Source organism: Pseudomassariella vexata (assembly GCF_002105095.1).
Source record: "Pseudomassariella vexata strain CBS 129021 chromosome Unknown BCR38scaffold_10, whole genome shotgun sequence".
NCBI lineage: Eukaryota > Fungi > Ascomycota > Sordariomycetes > Amphisphaeriales > Pseudomassariaceae > Pseudomassariella > Pseudomassariella vexata.
In genome coordinates this window covers 910,756-931,007 of record NW_024467965.1, presented here as the reverse complement: position 1 = coordinate 931,007, position 20,252 = coordinate 910,756, and the positions used below count along the sequence as shown (strand labels likewise).

At 50.2% G+C, this 20,252-nt stretch overlaps 5 protein-coding genes across 5 annotated transcripts; 3 read left to right on the top strand and 2 right to left on the bottom strand.

The window, feature by feature from the left end:
* Positions 1 to 2,908: 2,908 nt before the first annotated feature.
* Positions 2,909 to 4,237, top strand: BCR38DRAFT_459333 (dioxygenase-like protein; the record flags this gene model as incomplete). The annotated part of the gene is made up of 5 exons (XM_040862272.1): positions 2,909 to 3,013; positions 3,065 to 3,403; positions 3,459 to 3,830; positions 3,884 to 3,985; positions 4,034 to 4,237. The coding sequence occupies 5 exons, from the start codon at positions 2,909 to 2,911 to the stop codon at positions 4,235 to 4,237; spliced, it is 1,122 nt and encodes a 373-aa protein (XP_040713531.1).
* A 537-nt stretch (positions 4,238 to 4,774) lies between these two features.
* Positions 4,775 to 5,813, bottom strand: BCR38DRAFT_467415 (uncharacterized protein; the record flags this gene model as incomplete). Its single annotated transcript, XM_040862746.1, has 2 exons — positions 4,775 to 5,334; positions 5,386 to 5,813. 2 exons carry the CDS (start codon positions 5,811 to 5,813, stop codon positions 4,836 to 4,838), a joined length of 927 nt encoding a protein of 308 aa, XP_040713530.1. The 3' UTR covers positions 4,775 to 4,835.
* A 1,224-nt stretch (positions 5,814 to 7,037) lies between these two features.
* BCR38DRAFT_494920 (ankyrin repeat-containing domain protein) lies at positions 7,038 to 11,924 on the top strand (the record flags this gene model as incomplete). Its single annotated transcript, XM_040864730.1, has 11 exons — positions 7,038 to 7,112; positions 7,175 to 8,305; positions 8,348 to 8,983; positions 9,026 to 9,187; positions 9,221 to 9,322; positions 9,392 to 10,048; positions 10,098 to 10,352; positions 10,408 to 10,752; positions 10,791 to 10,855; positions 10,904 to 11,521; positions 11,591 to 11,924. 11 exons carry the CDS (start codon positions 7,038 to 7,040, stop codon positions 11,922 to 11,924), a joined length of 4,380 nt encoding a protein of 1,459 aa, XP_040713529.1.
* A 3,178-nt stretch (positions 11,925 to 15,102) lies between these two features.
* On the top strand, positions 15,103 to 17,392 carry BCR38DRAFT_373283 (major facilitator superfamily domain-containing protein). Its single transcript, XM_040857308.1, has 5 exons — positions 15,103 to 15,570; positions 15,630 to 15,757; positions 15,817 to 16,008; positions 16,076 to 16,755; positions 16,811 to 17,392. The coding sequence occupies exons 1-5, from the start codon at positions 15,464 to 15,466 to the stop codon at positions 17,228 to 17,230; spliced, it is 1,527 nt and encodes a 508-aa protein (XP_040713528.1). The 5' UTR covers positions 15,103 to 15,463; the 3' UTR covers positions 17,231 to 17,392.
* Positions 17,393 to 17,428: 36 nt separating this feature from the next.
* Positions 17,429 to 19,297, bottom strand: BCR38DRAFT_494917 (ent-kaurene oxidase; the record flags this gene model as incomplete). The annotated part of the gene is made up of 6 exons (XM_040864729.1): positions 17,429 to 17,505; positions 17,585 to 17,962; positions 18,065 to 18,818; positions 18,884 to 18,945; positions 19,006 to 19,151; positions 19,230 to 19,297. 6 exons carry the CDS (start codon positions 19,295 to 19,297, stop codon positions 17,429 to 17,431), a joined length of 1,485 nt encoding a protein of 494 aa, XP_040713527.1.
* Positions 19,298 to 20,252: the final 955 nt, after the last annotated feature.

Sequence of the window (20,252 nt, the reverse complement as noted above, 5' to 3'; positions counted from 1 at the left end):
TTCAGTCGTTGTTCGCCTGCCGTCATAGGCGGTGAAGAAGTGCCCAACTCAACCATCCTCGTGTTTCCCAGCCATTGTGTCGGGGAGGCCTGTGAGGTATTCAGCTCAGCTCTACAGGTGTCACCCAGCGAATGTTTCCATACATAGTAGTATATGGGCCATCTAGTTTGTGAAGAGCCGTCGAGTAGCCACGCAGCTCACTTTGCCAGGAATTTCCTGCCTAGTATCTGCGCCTTTTTGTCGTAAGAAAGGGGTGGAGGTCTGTTGGACTTCGTTATCTTCTGCAAGGGGTGGATGGCGGTGGCGCCCATAGGGCCAGAACAGGAACCCGAAGATTTCGAAGACGATGCCAATGATGGTGTTCTTGGGGATATTGTCTCGGGCATGGGTTTGCGAGGGTGTCTAGCTCGATGTTGCGGATGACGGTGTTTTCCGAAGACATGGGAATCGGACCCGTCTGTGTGCTATGAATGCTGTTGACAACAATATCATGTCGCAGAGATGAGACTCGGCTGTGTTGGGACGCTATGGCCGTGGGAACATGATAATATCGCCCAATGCATGACGATGGTGAAACGAAAGGAGTCAAGGAAGAGAAAGCAGTAAAGGAAACGGGAAGGCCACGGTGTTGGTTTGAGAAAAAACTGCTAGTCAAGGCCATAATTGAAATCTTCCCTGAAGAAGGAGGCTTACATGTTTTGGTTGGGCTTGGGGTTTCTGTTGTGAAACGGAAAACGATGCTTTCTGAACTACGAATGATAATGAATGTCGATGCTGTTTTGGACGTTACATCTGCTATGGACCCAAGACGGCGGCGAGACACTGGATAGCCTCGAGCTTCTATGCGGGCGCTCTTAGCCATTAATTTGTGATTCTATGGCAACATGCACATGACAATTGTCTGCCGAGGCATTGGCTCGATTCTATTGGGTCACAATCAGTAGAATCGCTCGAATAGATGTGGAAGTAACTTTGAACATGGATATCGGAACTACGTCAGGTTTCTCGGACGTTGTGTATACTTTAGAAAGATGTTGTATAATAAATATTACCAAATTTATTCTAGTTTCACATCCGCCTGGTGTTGGTATAAAGCGCCGCGCCTCTGTAGTCATTCCTCTCATTGACCAAGAGTGTCGTATCCGTGATTAGAACAAACAACCGCAGGCTTATGCGTCCTTTGTCGTGCAGTAACATGAGTACGGTCGCTTGGAAAAGAACATATCAAGAGCTGTTGATACATATCAAAGCATTGTGTCGGTATCCGCCATTCCACGCCATCGGCATAGCCCTTGCGTTGGCGATTTCAAATCAGTAGGCTGAGCGGCTGTATAACACCGGTACAAGCTGCGGCACGACAATCATCCATCCACATATGCAAGGTCAGACCAGGGAATCGTTTTGCAGACAGACGTTAGATTAACCGTACCTTAAGGAAAGAAAATCATATCAACACCGGATTCAGCTTAAGGGTGACGCAAATTGCTTAAAATCTGTTGACGAATGAACTGTCCGTCTCATTGAGCGATGTATGTCATGATGTGTGCACCAACTGGTCAGTAACATGACACTGTAATGATTTCATGAGACCCGATTTCTTTCAAAGCAAAATGTATTTCATTTATTGCCAAATCACTGTCAAAAAGTCCGGCATACATTCGGCCCATGTCGGAGACCAACATTCAACAACATAGTTGCCGATTCAGTTAAGCATCCATTTCTTAGCCAAATTTAATCATAACAGATGCATCTTGATGCTCTATTTATCCTATGTAATAAGATATGTACGAAATACGTACGCGATGTAGCTCATGCACGCGATTTGGTACCGAGTCGATCAGTTCATCAATAATGGTCTGCCTGTCAGCTTCGTTAACCTTCTTAAGGTGTACATAAGGGTGCTTTCTATACGCCTTCATATAGTGACATATATGCTCGATTAGCGACTGGTTAGGACTGTGGGCCGTGAAGTTTTAGCCATTCTGTGGTAGTATTACATATGTGAATTCTAGCGTTATCTTGCTAGAAAGGTGCTAGGAATGAAAGCTAGCCGCCGCTGGAATGAGTAGCGTTTTATAACGCGTACTTGTCGCTGAAGATACCCTATCACATCGGCCGAATTAGCCCCTAGAACCGTGGAATCGGACGCGCCGGTATTACTTGTTCGAATCGACTGGTAACCCACGAACATTGAAGCCTCCTGCGTTAGGCCATTATCGTGGCGCGTGTTGATGCAGAGTATTCCTGGTCTCTCTGATGACCAGCGGTTAAAACACGCGTAAGAGCTTTCCTGGGAGTTTATTCCATAGTTGTTGATGGTCGATGAAAATATTAGTGTATATACGTAGGAAATTGCCTTACAGACGCTAGAAAACTTGGGAACTCATCTATGATACATGCCGTCATGCAATCCTGAATGTTTGTGCTCTCAAGCACTGTACCAATTCATGCAGCTAGTCGAGACACTGAATAGTGCAGAACTGAGACATGACGGATAAACAGCGTGTGTTATCCAAGTATAAGAGTCTGATAATTTCGGTGTATGGCCCAATATCCGAAGAGACGTTCGCAGAAGTCATTGCTAGAACTTGCGAACTAGTTCGCATCCACAATTCGCGTCTGTACCACTCACTACTTGACATAATATCACAATGGTCAAGAAGCACCAATGACTGGACTAGAAACTTGCGTGATGACAAGGTCAAGTTTCATAGTTTTTGTCCCCACAGATTCGCAGTCTCATGATATAGCTGATCGCATCATACTGAAGGCCGATGAGCAATATGCGGGGTTGAATTCAAGACACTACATGAAAGCCCGAACCTCTATCGAGCTGACGAAAGCCAAATACATGGGATTAGTACGATTTGAAAATATAACCATTGCACCGACAGGAAGATAAACCACAATGGCGCCCTCAGAAGTCTCCGCAGAGTCCCCCGACACCCATGAGTTGAACAAACAGTCTGAGCTGAAGCTCCAGCGAGCGTATGACACTACTCAACATGCTACAGTAAGGACTCGCGACCTCAAAACTAGACAACATCACTAAAATGATCTACAGTACGAATATAGCCAGTATTTGCCAGTCTACGATGAGACGACTAAGTTTCCTGCCACGGAACTCTTCGAGTTCAAAGACCGCGGTCTCCAAGCGGACAAAGCCAAACCTCATCTTCTGGGACTAAAGGATCCCAAAGTCGTCATCTCACGGCTCACTCCGCGTGTTGGCACCGAGATCACGGGTCTGCAGCTGTCTGAGTTGACAGACGAACAGAAAGATGAGCTCGCGTTGCTGATTGCCGAGCGAGGCGTCGTGGTATTCAGGGGTCAAAACTTCAAGGACATCGGTATCGAGAAGCAAAAAGAGTTTGGCCAGTACTTTGGTCGTCTTCATGTGCATGTTCGCAAACTGGAAGCCTTTCACTGCACAAATTGAAGCTAACAGATGATGGTAGCCCGTCGGTGCTCACGTGGAGGGTGCACTTGAGTTCCACAACATCTATCTTGGCCCAGACAACTTGTACAGAAACCAGCGCAAGTCTACCAAGTTGACCACCACAGGGTACCATTCTGATGTCTCTTATGAGCACCAGCCTCCCGGTATCACTATCCTGACGCTATTGTCAGTTCCTTCCACCGGTGGTGATACCGCATGGGTGTCTCAGGTCGTAGCGTATGAGCGCCTCTCGGAGCCATTCAAGGCATTCCTGGAGGGCTTGCGTGCTGAGCACAGTGGATACCCACAGGCTGATAATGCGAAGGGCGATGGCAAATTCATTCGTCGCGAGCCGGTCAAGTCGGATCATCCCGTTGTTCGGGTGCATCATGTATGTTTACATACTCATGATCGCCCCTGTCCAAGTATGCTAAAATTACGCAGGTCACTGGCCAAAAGGCACTCTTTGTCAACCCCGGCTTCACGAAGCGGATAGTGGGACTCAAAGACGAGGAGTCAGAAGCTCTTCTGCAACTACTTTTCAAGGTGGATGTCTTGAATCCAGCCATAGCATACATTGCTAACTGTACCCAGCACATATCCGCGAGCCAGGATGCTCAGGTCCGTGTCAAGTGGGACGACCAGACGGTGTCTTTGTGGGACAACCGAGTGACGGCTCACACTGCCATCTCTGACTACGATGTGCACAATCCTGAGGAGGGACTGCGCCATGGATTCAGGATCACCACACTTGGCGAGCGGCCCGTTGGTGTCAATGGTTTAGAATCGGTGTGGTAGATGTAATTAGGGGTGGTTACGAAGCTTATGGAGAAATATTGAGCTGAAGGGTTAAATCAACTGAGAGTCTAGATTGTACTATTCTCATGCTTCATTGGTTGCCGTAATTCGTTTCTGCGTACTCTTCCTGTAGACCTTCAAGCCAGATATTTTGATAATGATTGACTAAAAACGTCTTACCATTATGCCTGTAACCCCAGCCGATGGCAGAATCAACGGCGCACTCAGGCTGAATATTCAAGTCACGTCTATTTACCTAACTGTAATATCGGGTTACTCCATAATATTTGTCACGGGATTTCAAGTGCAAAGTGAAGGACGAGAGTGCTCAAGCGAAACAAGCTGCCAGTCACCAGGTAGGTACCAATAGCGTAGTATAGGGGACTCAATAACGACAAGTTAATCGCTGCCCTCTCTAAAAGAAGAGGGGTCACAACAGCCTAGTTATACATTTCCGACCCCTGTCCAGGCCAAGCCACTGTGGCTTATTTGCACCTGACAATATTCCACCTTTATGCATCGTTTATCCTATTCTTTGCTTGCCTTACCCCTTTTCAGTTACATTGATTATGTGCCATTCCTGGGAATACGACCAAATTCACAGAACCCCCATTTCCCTAAACCTTAACCTCTCATATATCTTCGTAGCTCGCCAATTGACGAAAAACGGCACCAAAACCATAAGCAGTATCCCCACTGCCACAATCAACGGAGCCACGATCGAGAAAACCGTGAACCCATAACTAGCCCTCTGAAACGCCTTATTGGCCTGCAATTCCTCCGTCGCCAGTCCAACCTGCGTAGACGTCAACACAATGGCGACGTAACCCAGTACCGCCGCCAACACTCTGAAGTTGTCCTTGATCAGGTCGATGTAGAACTTGTGCGCGGCAACTTGGGAGTATCCACGCAGCATTGACCCCTGAGTAAACCTGTACACCTTGTTCAGCCAAGAAAGGCGCAGCTCGCCGTAACAGTGCCGCGGATTTTCTGAGGTGTACGAATAGTGCTGCAAAAACTGCGCCGAGAGCGTTTTCCAACCTTCCCATGAGACGGCCTCTGGGAGCAGGCCGTTGTCTTTTGCGATGTGGAAGTCGCTTGGGTATCAGATCAAAGCGGTATAGGAGAACAAGAAGCCAAGCGCGCACTCTGCGACTTGTTTTGACCGTCCGTCTGACTTCGTCCCCGAAGCGAGCAGGTGTGATGCCCAGAAATCCGGATCCAGCGGGTAAGGCGGTAGTGGCTTGATGAAAATGCGGTATTTATGCCACACTAGATGCAGTTCTATCTCCTCGGAAACTGTGATATTGCGGGATAAGACTACTTGGCGATGAAGTGGTCTCGGTGGCATGGGACGCCCACATAACCAAAGCCACTTTTGGATATTGTTCAATCGCGTGACGAGAAGTTCACCTTCAAGGAATTCGATGTCGGCCTGTGGTACAATTATGTGGTCTTTCTTCGTGCGGGTTGCCGCTGGAAGAAGCGACCGAAAGTCATGTTTTACGCTTTGTGTACCATCCGACGCGCCGTCCGCGAGCACCTTGACGCTGAAGGGGAGAGCGAGCGCCTCCATAATCAATCAGATGATTGATTGGGATATATGTCTGGGAGAAGAGAGTCACAGTTCGATTGCAAGGAACAGATTGGTATATACCGCGGCCTATGCGAGATTTTTCAGCTCAAGCTGCACTTTCTGAAGGGCTGGGATCTCGGTAGAACTCTGCGTCAGGACCTGGTACAAAGCAGGGAGGAACAAGCAAGCAGTTGCCGACTCTGGAAGGGGTTGAGGTTGGCTCACTAGATATTGTGATTATTATTGAGGCCTATGGGAAGCCCAAGAAGTCTTTTGCGACCGCACCTAGTTACTTGTGTCAAATTTTGGGTTGCACATAACGTATTTCACCCCCATTCCGACACCCTATAAAACAAAACACCACGAATAACAATGCAATTTCAAACAACCACCACAAATTCAATTCTGAACAAGTATACAATCGCTTTCGACAGTAGATACATTAGATATTTCTGAACCCGAATCATCAATAAGAGCTTCATTAGATACTTCCCTCATCCGCCGTACGTCCTCAATCCTTGCGAATTTCGCGTTTGGACTTATTTGCACCTTCTTTTTTTTTCCCGTGGCTTCATAAGCTCCAATCGCTGTTTCAAGCCCTCAATTTGTAATTCTGCGCTTACTAATAGATAATCCTTCTCATCAAACCCTTTTTTCATCTTTCTAAATAGCTGGCGTTGTATAGTCATGTTAGTTTGTTGGAGTCGATTGAACTCCCTAAACTGGCGCTCTATATCTACGCTCGACTTGATTCAGCGCCTTGAAGTCTGTCGATAAGTGTAGTCCTTGGTATACCCCAATCCAGGCCAGCGCGTCGCACAGATTTACCATTTGCGACGTCTAGAACGGCGGCAGCGAGGTCTTCTTCCGTATATGAAGGCATTGATAGCAGATCAGATCGAATACTTGGAATAAAGTCAATTGAAGCAAAAGTGGTTGAGAAATAAAAGGATAATGTAAATAGCGGTGTGGTTATTGTTAGGGTTTACAGGGGTGTCGGAATGGGGGTGAAATACGTTAGCAATTTGACCGAAGCCCCGTCGTACTCTTGTCCAATGTAACGAAAATGCCGCCCTACCCCATACAGAGCGCTTATTGAACCCAAACAGGGGGAATGTCAGCTGACCAGGGTCAACTTGGGGGCTAAAGCCTTCTCAACTCGGTGGCCAGCCTTATAAGTGCGGTAGCTGTGGTGCTAAAGCAGAACAATGAGTGATGATAAAAATGGCTGTCATCCTCCCATGGAGTTCGCTGGTTAACTCACGCGCTCATTTTGATCACCGGATTTGCTTCTCAATCGTTTGATTTCCCACCCTCAGTCAAATTCATTCAGCTTCAGAATGTCAGCTTGAGAATCGAAGCTTGGCCCGAGTACGTCTGACCCGAGCAGGCCAAGGCATAGGCTTGAAGATATCAAGCAAGACACCAAAGAACTCTATGTGCCAACCTCCGCGGCCAAAGTGGACATCGTGTTCGTGCCCGGGCTTGCGACCGACCCAGAGATTAGTTGGAAATCCAACAAGGGAGACTTCAACTGGATCTCGCACCAGGACGGGATCGTCAGAGACTTCACCAAAGCAAGAGCGCTGCTTTACCAGTACGAGTCGTCATGGAAGGGCCCACTCCAAGTCAAACAATTCATGCACAATATTGCCTCCACCTTGCTCACGTGCCTGAATACCCTGAGGGAGGGATGCGAACGAAGGCCAATCGTCTTCGTTGCCCACAGCATGGGTGGTCTAGTTGTCGCTAAAGCCGTGACACTCACAGACTCGCGACAAGATCGGTGCGGTACCATGTTTGAGTCAATAGCGGGGTGCATCTTCTTCGGTACGCCGTTCCATGGAGCACATGCCGCGGCAGCAGCACACATGCTCTCCACCATCGGAGCGAGATTCGATTTGGCCATACCTTCGAAGCTGCTCGACATGATGAAGCCCGGCGACGAAAGCCTGACGGAGCTGCGGAATGAATTCGCAAGACTCGCCGGGAAACTGAGTCAGAAGATACAGCTCTTTTATTTCTGGGAAGAACAACCTACCGACTTCGCTAAGCAGGCTAAGCTCCCGAGTTTCTTTTCATTGGCGGTCCCAAAGACCGTTTCCGAGCTCGTCAGTCGCGAATCGGCGACGCTCGAAGATGTCGATGGAATGGGCCTTGCCTGCACCCATCAGGAGTCGGTCGAGTTCGATAGTGCCAGGGACGGTCGGTATCAGCTCGTTCCGGATCCCTTGAAGAAAATCATCCACGGCGCGTCTTTGGTTGTGAAGAACAGATTTAATTCCACCCGTAATATCAGTAGAGAGACCATCAAGGATGTCTTGACGACCCTGGACGCAGCTCAGGTGCATAAAAAACTCAAGGCTCTTCGCGAAGAGTACACCCGGTCGTTCTGGTTGGCCCAAGCACAAGAGTACAAGGAGTGGCTCGCCGAAGACCTTGCCGTTGACTGTTTGTGGATTCGGGGCCCAGAAGGCAGAGGTAAAACTAGTGTCACGATTGCGGCGATCGATGATATCTAAATTGCTATCAAGCGCGAGCAGCAACAATCCACGGGCCAAGAACCTGTCTTGTTGGCATATTTCTTCTGTACGCCAACCGGAGACAGTTCCACAGCAGAGGATCTTCTCAAGTCTTTACTGAGTCAATTGGTCGACAAGCAAGAGATTCTGGTTTCGTATGCAAAAGGTTTCGTCAAGGAAGAAGCCAAAAGCTCCAGACCTGCACCCAAGATGACAGTCGACAATATGTGGCAATCTCTTCAGGAGATGCTGTGGGACGAATTCATTGGTCGTCCGGTCTACTTCATTATCAACAATCTACATGCCCTTGCAGAAGATTCGGATTCAACCAAAAAGCTGATGAAACTCATCAACACGGAACTGGCGAGCATGAAAACCGTGGACCAGAAGCGGGCGCCTGTCAGATGGCTATTCACGAGCCGAGAACTTCACAGTGTCGAAAACGCGTTGAAGGTGGATGGTGTACGCCTGATCGATCTCGAAGATCCCAAATATGGCAACCAGGTTCAACGCGAACTACTGAAATACGCTTATACGACTGTCAAGAATCTGCGGGAAGAGAAGAAGTACACCAAGGCCGTCTCATACTTCGCCCACAGTCTGATCGACAAACGGGCGCAGAACACCCAGTGGGCTGACATTGCTTGTGTTTAACTAGGCGGCCTGCCCCAGAACGAGAATGACCTCAAGGTAAGGCGAATCTTGGAGGCTATGCCGCAGGAGTTGAACCTCCTTTTGGAGAGGGCCTGGAAAAAAGTGTTTGCATCGAATTACCAGAATATGGACAGGATCAAGGAAATGTTGAGAGCTCTTGTCCTAACCAGCGAGGACCCGACAGAACCTGAGCTTGGCGTTTTGGCTGGATTGTGCTCGAACGCCCAATAGAGAAGCGAGCTACGTCAGCTGGTGGAGAAATGCAAACCTCTTCTCACGATGAGGCGCTTCGATCGAACAGGCTTTTTCAAGATTTCGTTCATCAACGTTGTCGTGAAAACCCATCTGTTGGAGAACGCCCAGCAGCTTCTCGGGCTTTCGAAAGAAGCGACCAAGTGACAGCATGGTGTATTGGCATTCCGTTCGTTCTCGCACTTGATCGAGCGGCTGAATTTTCCCGAGTCCGAGAACAAAACTTTAGATGCTTCAGCGCCAGGTGATGACGAACGAGATATTCCGAGCCCTCAAGGTGTCCCTGAAGATGCGGTCCACGGTTCAAATACGGTCCCTGGCCACGTTAATGATGCGAGCGACAGTCCAAGTCCTGTTTCCGACCATGTCGAGAATCTACACGAGGATCTAAACGCTAGCGAAGCTGATGAGGGTGACAATGACTCGTACTCGAACGGTTACAGCTCCGACGCCAGTGGGGACGAAAGCCCGCCAGACCCAGAGCTTGAAACCATTCTGGGTGTCGTTCTGGGCTACATGGTAAAGCACTGGCTCGATCATGCCAGCCATGCCACTGCAGAGATTGCTTCCGACTTGGTCGAAGAAGGGGACTTCTGGAAACAGGGCTCACCGATCCATCGTCGATGGCTCAAGGCTTACGAGCACTTTGCCAGCTGGTTCAACGCCTTTGACTATGAATCTAACATTTTGGAACTCTCCGCCTTGCACGTCGCTGCTTCGATTGGGTTTCCGCGCCTAGTTGCTGAATTGATCAAAGGTGGGCACCAGAATGAACTCCATCTGCGCGACAAGCTAAGCAATACACCTGTAAGTAATATCGCAACGGTTTCTGGATTGCGAATTCTAATAAAGGTAGTTACACTTTGCGGCTTACTTTGGACGAGATGACATCGTCGAGGAGCTTCTTAACTGCGGTGCCCCCATCGACGACGGCGTAGAGATAGGAACACAGACCCCATTGCACATGGTGGCTTTCCAGGGTAATGTCAAAACGATGAGAAAGCTTATCGACCATAAAGCGGACATAAATGCAACCACAAAGAAAGACGACATTGGGCCCGTCGTGAATGCCGCCATCTGTTCAAGTAACCACGAAGCCGTGAAGATTCTGGTTGAAAACGGCGCCGAGTTATCCATCAACCGGGAAGGCTTCATTCCGCCTGGAGGCGGCGCAATTTGCCGATATGAAAATATTCAAATATCTAGTTGAGGCATGTGCGGACAAATTGAGACCCGAAGAATACAGCACGGCACTCATCGCCGCGGCCAACTCCGGTGGGGTGGAGGTGTTCAAGGAGCTACTATCATACGAGCATCCGCAAGAATGCTTTCAAAAGGTGCTTGAGGCAGCAACAGAAGAAGAAAACTGGGGTGTCGTCAACATTCTCCTCGACAAATGCGCAGGATTGGATTGTGATAAACTCTTCATTGCTGCCGTCGATGTCAATGAAAATCAAGACAAGGTGTTACAGGCAGTCTGGCAATATACGAATGGCTCTGTCTCCGGGGCAGTCTTGAATGATGCCTGTACCGTGCAACAGACTGTGAGAAAGAGTCCACGGTCAAATTGCTGTTAGACGAGTTCGAGGCTGATCCCAACGCAACGGGTGAAATGTCAGCACCCCCGTCCATTTTCGATGATCCGACGACTAGCCTTTTCAGGTATGGTAATGCTTTGACAGCTGCAGCGCATGATGGGACCATCCGAATTGTCAGGATGCTTCTCGAGAAAGAGGCGGACGTCAACTCTGAACATGGCTGGGCATTGCAAACAGCTGCCGCAGAAGGGCACCTTGAAGTCGTGGAGGAACTTCTTGCACAGGGTGCCTACGTAGACGCCTGTACGCGAAGCCAGTATTTCCCTCCGGGAACCGCTTTGCAAGCAGCATGTGAATCTTGCAAGCCCGACATTGCTGATATCCTACTCGAGAAAAATGCCAACCCCAACCTGAGGCCTCGACCCGACACATGTCCCCTCATTGCCGCAGCGAGCAGGGGAGAGGCCAGAATGGTGAAACTGCTGGTCGAGGCTGGGGCAGAGGTGAACGTGTTTGGTGGGCCTAACAATGCAACACCACTGCTCTATGCAGCCATTTGTCTGCCCGTAGAGTCCTTGAGACTTCTCCTCTTGGCTAATGCAGACATCAATCTGGCCGATGGTAATGGCGACACTGCGCTCATTGTCGCGGCACAGAGAGGCGATCAACAGTGCGTTCGATTCTTGACAGAGGAGGGTGCTGATGTTATGCATTCAAACAAGAGTGGCGAGAATGCTCTCCAGTGGGCATTCAAGAACAAGAACAGAGAAAGCCTGGGTATCTTGATTGATTGCGTGTCCATGATCGTCAGTGCGATGAAGGTAGCCATAGAATCGGAGAATGAAGCGGTTGCGGGTGTGTTTCGCAACATTATTAACAACCAGCAAGGAACGAAGCATTCCAAATTGAATGATGAAAACAGCGGCGAAGATGAAGGTAGGAACTTTTCAGAGGACGAGTGCGAGGGAGAGAGGCCTGAAGACGAGGGATCTCGACATGGTTCTGTTAGTGAGATGGGGGCCGGTGGCGGAGACAACGAGGACAATGGAGACGGTAGTCATCAAGAAGATGATGATAATGATCGATTTGAGGTCAGAAAGGCTCTTGATCGGGGGTTCGGGCGTGTCCAGAGGTTATTCAACTAGCCCGGCGCTTTTTGGTAGTAAGCTGGGCCAAACTGTGTAAGTAACATAAAGCATAGGCTGGAGTAGCCTGCAAGGAGCATACATATGGATGGGGGACTTACTTCGCGATAGAAGCGAGTTCCAAATCGCTGCGGGAATTGCGCATCGTTGCGACTAATAAGAATTAGCTTAGTACACCCACAGCATATGCAGACATTATACTTAGGTGATCTCAGCTACACATATGCTAGGGATATGTGTGGCATACCCAGGGCCCGTGACGTATTGGGCATTTCTCCAGCCCTAGTACAGCACCTAATGCTTGGTGTATGCGGAGTTTATACTTCTGGCCCGCGACGGTCTCAGCGATAGTGGCGTTAGTCCCCAGGGGGACGGGGTTGGTCACTGTATAGTGTTTTAATATGTCCTGTAAGTTGCTACAGGACATTCACGGGCGCCGATGTATTTGTTCCGAATATAGCGGCGAAGCTGTCAACATCAGTGTATGTGCTATCATGTTGGCATATGCTGAGCATACGGAAGGCTGGTCCATAAACCGATACCACACATGATCACGCCGCCGGTATCGATATCACGGCTACTTGACGTTAGCATATTCTCTAGAGATGCCGCCAGTGTATGTAACTTATGAAGAAGAAAAACGAAGTCGCGATGTCATGAAAGGGCAGGCATATGCTTGATCTATGCGCCTTGCGCACATACCAACCTGCGAGTATATGCGTGAAATTTCCATTTATTCCCATTGCTTGTTGAGCATGTGCCCAGCGTAGTTCCTACTTGCAGTCTGCACGGACAGTACTTTCACCACTAGTGATAGTTACCGGGGTGTGGGGTACCCAAGTCAGTCGATGCGCCTGACATGGATCATTATATGATCTGTGCGTTTGAGAGAAATTTTGGACACGACATTTTGACTCGAGTCGGGGGGCTCCTGATGTTCGTCAGTAACAAACCACTGTTTACTCATAACCACAACGGAATCGAGGGGTATTGATCCGCCGAAGATCTCACTGATTTCCAGATCATTTTCCACCACAGATATCTGAAAGTCTGAAAATAAGACGCCTATGACCAGATTTATTTCGTGCCCAAGAGCAAGATCCACACTCCATCGTGCTCATAAGCAGTCTAGACTGCTACTTCATTGAGCCTCTTGGCCGTTGCTCTTACAGCGGTCCTTATTCGCATTGTACGTGGATAAGTCCGAAAGACGTGAACGGCAATGTCTTTACGGCTCTCGGAGGTGAACGTGGACTACCAAGTCCCACAGGACCTACCCCCCTACACGCCCCGCAATCTCACGGGCAGTCGCCGCGCCGGCATCAAATACAAGTCATACAACGCAGACGACTTCGCCGCCGCCAAAAGAGCTGTCCAGGAGGAGGGTATGTCACTGCGCAAGGCCTCCATCACCTTCAATGTACCCAAGACGACACTGGCCGAGAAGCTCGGTGAATCATGCCCGAAGCTACCCGCCCTAACCGGCAAGCAAGGCAACAAGATCGGCACCCGCTTCACATGGACGGAAGCTGAGATGGCTCAAGCCATCGTCGCCGTGCAAGGAGGCTTATCGGTGTCGGAAGCGGCCAGGCAGTTCGGCGTGCCGCCAAGCAACCTGAATTCGAGGGTACGCGGCCGGCCGCCTAAGGAGTTGAAGGGCGACATTGCACGGTTGACACTAAAGCAAGAGCAGCTGATGGCCGACTGGGCGACTGCTCAATGCGAGTTGGGGGTTCCACCGACCAAGGATCAAATCTACGAGCTGGCAGATAAGGTGCTGAAGAAGAACGGCAGCGATACGCGCTTGGGGAAACAATGGGTCGGACACTGGCTGCGACGACATCCGAATGTCCAGGCGCTTGAGTGGGCACCTAAACCAAAATGGGAGAAGAAGCAGTCGAAGTCTTTCACGAGCGACACATTCGCTGTGATGGACGGGGCAGAGGGTGAAAGCATGAACCAGGATATGGGCGAGGGCGAGGGCTCGAGTGAAATGGCAGGCGAGGACTTGGGTGAGGACATAAACGAGGGAGTGGTTGATCCTCGACTTAGTTACCCAACAGCCAACGCCGTGAACGAAGATGCAGGTACCTGTGCGAGCGAGCCCGCACATGGGTTGCAAAGCTTGACATATGCCGTACCTGGACAACCCTCTGAGGGTGTGTGATTGGGGCCAGCAGCTGACACGATAATTACTTTCGAATTTTGATATTTTAGCCGGTTCAATGCTGTGATTGCTATGATAGCGGGGCTGTTCTGCAAGTTGGAGTTCCTGAAGGTAGATGTTAGGACCAGAAAAGTGCTCGGCAGAAATACCGCGAGTCGTTGACGTGAGCTCGTTGAATATCAAGCGTGTCGGATGCCCGCGCGACCAATCATAGCCATTTCATTCGATCCCGTATGACCATGAAAACTCCGGTGCTACATGCAAAGAAGGTTACCATGCTATGAGATCCATTTTGGCTAGGGGTGATGAGATTTGTAAACGCAAATACCCACTCGCACATTGGCCAAGAGACAAGACCGCTGAATTCGCAGCCGACGTGGGGAGTTCATCACTTGGATTGATTGGGTTTAGCGAATCAGGAAGCCGATACTCATTGTCCAGTGGCGTTGGACCCAGCACACGGGTAAGCGTACTAACGGCAAGTAAGTGCACATGTAGGTGATAACACATTCATCCGTCAGCTGCTCAAGTGCGCCGGCTGACCTGGGCATAACGAGGCCATAGTCAAACTGTAATAAGTCTGCTTGCCCCACTCCATTCCAGCCAAGTCAACAAGCGCAACACAGATGACGTTTCGTATTAACTATCAAGTTACGCAGTCCAGTTGCTTGGTCCGCTTTCTCAATCCATTCATATCACATTGCGGTTAATGTCGTACGCAAAGAGTCCTTGCGTCAATGAGAACGACAATTCAGACCTACTTGCCCTTGACGGATACCGCTGGGCAATTCTGTCGCTGGGCAATTCTGTCGCCACGCTATGAATACAGGCACACGATGCGCAACAAACCAAGGCGGATCCAGTCTCGACTCGGGCCTTTCTTGATCATTCACATTTATCGTAGATAAACGGGATGCGGGGGCGGAGGCGGGCGGATGCGTTGCGGAGATTTGGTATGGCCAACCCCGCCTTTCTGCTTCCCCGGGAGTGGAGAGAAAAACGGATCATGATCCAACCCGGACAGATCCCCAGATGTCCTTTGTTGGGATGCTTGAGTCGGTGACCGGGGGTGTAGATTACGCAGTGCCATTTTCCAGGTTCTTCGTCACAGCTCCACTTCCACTTCTCGCACCCCATTCATTTGGGGTAACTAGCAACTGCCGAATTCACTCTATACGACGACTCAATAAGTAAATAAGAAGTGCCGAATACGAATGCACTCTTCAGCCTACGGGTGACTTCCAGTGCGCTGCTGTACTTTGTCCGTTTTCGCTTCTCGGTTCTTCTTTCAGGCAATAGGACAACCCGCCCATGCTCACTCTTGTCTCCTTCGTCAGCAATAACCCCAATCGCACCATTCCCGCCTCTCGACATGGCGTCTTCCGAGATCGAAAAGCCTACGGCTGAGCGCGCCGAAAACATTCATCCTGAGAAGCATATTCATAATGCAGCCGAGCGAGGCTTTGCCGCCACAGACAGGTGAGACCACGCCGATTATGAGATGGGAACAATCACCCGTAATCTGACAATTTGAACAGATATGGCGTCTCCCTTGTCCAGTTCGACCCGGCTGCCGAAAGCCGCCTTCGAACGAAGCTGGACCTCTACGTCTGCCCCACGGTGGCATTTCTCTACCTCTTCTGTTTCATCGATCGCGCCAACGTTGGTGAGCCTCGCACCCTTCCTCGTGTTACGGGGCGAATTGCTGACATCGTGGTTTCACAGGAAACGCGAGGCTGGCCGGTCTCGAAACGGATCTGGGCATGGTCGGAACTGACTACAACACCCTGCTGTCGGTCTTCTATATCAGCTACATCCTCTTTGAAATCCCGTCCAACATCACCTGCAAGTGGCTTGGCCCCGGCTGGTTCATCCCTATAATTTCACTCTGCTTTGGAATCGTATCACTTGGGACAGGTATGTGGCCAACCCATCGAGTCCCGCCTAGCTTCATTGCATCTCGGCATCCACTAACAACCAGAAGCTTTCGTCAACAGTCTGAGCCAAGCATGCGGCGTGCGATTTATCTTGGGAGTTTTCGAGGCGGGTATGATGCCGGGGATAAGTTATTATCTTTCGCGATGGTACCGGAGATCCGAGTTGGCGTTCCGGCTTGCCCTCTTCATTGTCATGGCCCCCCTAGCAGGCGCCTTTGGCGGTCTCCTCGCATCCGGTATCCTAAGCCTTTCCCATTTCGGAGGGCTCCATCGGTGGAGAATGATCTTCGCCGTGGAAGGAATCATCACGATCGGCCTCTCGCTCATCTCATTCTTCACCCTCACCGACCGACCTGAGACTGCGCGATGGCTCACCCAGGAGGAGAAGGACCTTGCAATCGCACGAGTCAAGTCGGAGCGCGTCTCTCAAACCCGAGTCCTGGATAAAATCGACGGCAACAAGATCAAGCGCGGCATTTTCAACCCCATGGTACTCGCAACTGCCTGGCTCTTCATGTTCAACAACATCACCGTGCAAGGCTTGGCCTTCTTCGCGCCCACCATCGTGGCTACCATCTACCCCACTGCCACGACAGTCCAGAAGCAGCTCTACACGGTGCCACCTTATGTCGTGGGCGCATTCTTCACCCTTTTGATTCCATACCTAAGTTGGAAAACGGATAGACGGCAGATCTTCTTTGTTCTGTCCACGCCGCTAGTCATCGTCGTAAGTTGCTGATTCTTTCGTACTTTCAGAACACTACAGGCTCACTCTCACACAGGGTTACATCATGTTCCTTGCATCCACGGATCCCAAGGTCCGCTACGCGGGCACGTTCTTGCTCACCAGTAGCACGTTCGCCATCGGCCCGTTGTCTAACGCACAGGTCGCGGCGCAAGTGGTCAGCGACACATCGCGCAGCGTGGCCATCGGGATGAACGTGATGTGTGGAAATGTTGGAGGGTTGATTGCCACCTGGTCCTATTTGGCGTGGGATGCGCCCAACTACCATGTCGGCAATGGAATCAATCTGGCGGCAGCTTCACTGATTCTTCTCTTCAGTACGCTGACTTTATTTTGGATGAAATGGGACAACAAGCGGCGCGATGGGAAGGACATCGATCAGGAGCTGGAGGGAATGAGCCAAGAGGAGATAGAGTCACTCGAGTGGAAGCATCCGGCTTGGAGATGGAAACCTTGAATATAAATAGGTCTCCGATGGCAGGGCAGGGTCAACCGATATCTGGCGTGGATTTGTGGTTCGCGAGGAACGCAGAGACGAGAAAATAGAGCATCGTGAAGCCGATTCTATCTGTGTGGAACAGGCTTGCGTTGGGTGAAGCCAATATCATTTGAATGCCACTTACCCCTTTTCCCCGGATACCCATGTCAAAGCCGGTTAATCCTTTCCGGCCACTGTCTTGACCCTCCTGATTTCAATCTTGTACTTCGGGTTTGGATTTCTGCTAGCGCCTTCTGCAACACAAGTCAGCAATGCTTCCATACGAGCCGTCGCCCAATGGCATCAAGCAACACTTTCGAAATGGTGACTTACGAATCAATGGCCCATACCTCTCCTTCCCCCCACCAGGCATCCTGATATCATAAATTAACAGCATTCTTGCCAAAATCAACTTCATCACATTCGCTGCGAAAAAGCGCCCAGGACACGCATGGCGTCCATACCCGAACCCCATGTTTTCTTTGGTGACGGTCACAAACTGGTACTGCTCAGTGGTCTGGTAGTTGATGGGATCGGGGACCGAAGCATTCCGCAGGTCGCGGAACCGGTACGGGTTAAAGGTTTCCGGGTCCGGGTACAGGGCTGGGTTGCTGATGATGGACCCATGGGCGGCTTCAATGAATGAGCCCGCAGGGAGGAGGGTGCCGTCGCTGAGGGTGATGGGCTGGTCGATGTAGCGTCTGAAACGGGCTGTGTGGAAGGTGTGGTGTGAGTAGAAGTGGTCAGGGGTAAGTAAATACGGGAGAGGATGTGACTTACAGAAGGCAACAGGGTTCATCCTTTGCGACTCACGCATCACGCTGTCGAGGAGCTTCATTTGGAACAGCGCATGCGTCCCAATCACCCCGTCGTTCTCCTTCAACACGTCCTGGACCTCCCCCCGGATCTCCTCAACAATCTCCGGCCGGATAGCAAGCTCGTATAAGATATCGGTCGTCGCCATGGTCGTTGTATGAATGGCCGCCAGACTAACACCCAACTGTGCCTCGGCCAAATCCTCATCTGACAGGCTGTAGTCCTCGGCGTCCTTGATCATCCACTGCAGCATATCATCCGGCAACTCCTTCCCCTCCCGAATCATGTCTCGCCTCTCGCGAATGATAGGCTGCAGGAACTCCTTTGCTTTCCGCCGGTGTTCAGAGATAGTGTGTAGCTCGGGCGTGAAATACTGTCCGATGGGTCGCAGCCAGTCGTTCCACAGCTTCAGCTTGCGCACGCCCCTGAACAGGTCGACTGTATAGTTGATGCTTGAGTTCAGGTATTCTTCCCGCCGGCAGAGATCGGGACCCAGGAAGATACGGCCGGATACGATGGCCACGACGCGCAAAAGCTTCTCGTATATCACGGCTTCGGTCCAGTCTTCGCAGGGGCCGAGTGCGGAGTCAACCGTCCGCTCAGCTTCTTGCGCGAGGCGCGGATTGATGCGGTTAAGGCTCCGAGTTAGGTCGGCCCGGACTATGCGATTTACGAACCCGGAAATGTCGGTTTTAGTGCCATTGGTGTACTTACTTTCGATCGACTGTTCATAACTCGTTGTTAGACGGGTCTGGGCATAACTGGGTTTAGGGATATTGTCTGAAATACCTTGTTGAGTACCCTTGAAATGTTCACCTTCGCATCAGGAAGTCTTCTCAGTTCTTCCAACGCAGAAACCGGCACGACGATGTGGTCACCTACTATCGATGAGAATTGAGAGCCAAGAAGCGAGAGGAAAACCTTAATGATTATCTTACCATCTAGAGTGGTGAGACGGTATGGCTTGTCTTTGTACATGTTATTACCCTTCTCGTAGAGCTTGCTCGCCTCTTTGATGAAAGCCTTCCGTCGCTGCTCTGAATTTCCGTACTCTTTGCCAATGAGAGGGAATTGGGCAAGCTTTCTGTTATTGAATAGTCTCGACAGAGCGAGCACTCCAAGGATGATGACCACGAAAGTCAGGACGGTTGCTTCTTCTAACAGGACACTGGCCAGATATTCTATATCGACCAAACTTGATGTCTTATTCCCATCATAGCTGGCGTCCATTGTCAATGTCTGGATGAAAAGATTTGGTCAGAAGTAGGGTCTAAAGTCTCAATACCTCATGTCATCCCTTCCTACTGGTACGGCAAGGTTTAGACTTATATAATTATGAGTATCTTCCACAAATTGTCAAGCGGAAGTTATAAAAGCCGAGCGTCTGTTGTGATCATGCTCGGCCCTGCATAACTGTCCAGGGTACCCTGAAGATCTGCAAACTGGCGAAAGCTTAATGTAAGCAGCTTATTGGAACGACCCTAGGGAGCCCATGCTGCTTCTGATTTTTTTGGATGGTCTTGTTTGAATCTGCGCCAATCAGGATTTGGTTATAGTGACGCAAAGCAGCCTCCCTATACGAAAGGTAGTAGCAGTTCTGCAACAGAGCCTTGCACAACTCGACACCAGAAAAGCAACGTCGACCATAGGCGCGCATAATGTGCTGCCGGGCCATTGAAGCACGAGTGGGGTCATATCTGCCACGAAGCCTCCACAGTCAAAAACTAGGCACGTCGGATATGGGACCAAAACAAGGCGTTTTGTGCATTCCAACAGAATGCAGTACAACCTGACCGGCGAGAAGAGATAAAAATGATGTTGTAGTAAACTCTATGACGATAAGATGATCCAAACCTAGGTGTTGTTTGATATTCCTATACGTGACACCAGCAGGTCGAGCGACGATGGGCGGAAAGCGTGGGGGGACAGAGGACAGAGGATTAACGCTCCACGGCATAAGTCTGGATTTGTCTGGACTCAGGGTCCGAGAAGCACCCGAACACCGGCCGCAGGGTTTCTAATATCCCCAGAGACTTATATGAAGGCCAAAAAGGATGTTTTTTTCTTCTTCCTCCTGATGGCTACTTCTGGCTTAATGCGGGGTTTAGTAGGCGTTCGGCCCTGCACTTGGCCGTACCTTCCCATCTCCAGGACTTACTATTCTTACCTTTCAAGCCTGCGCGGA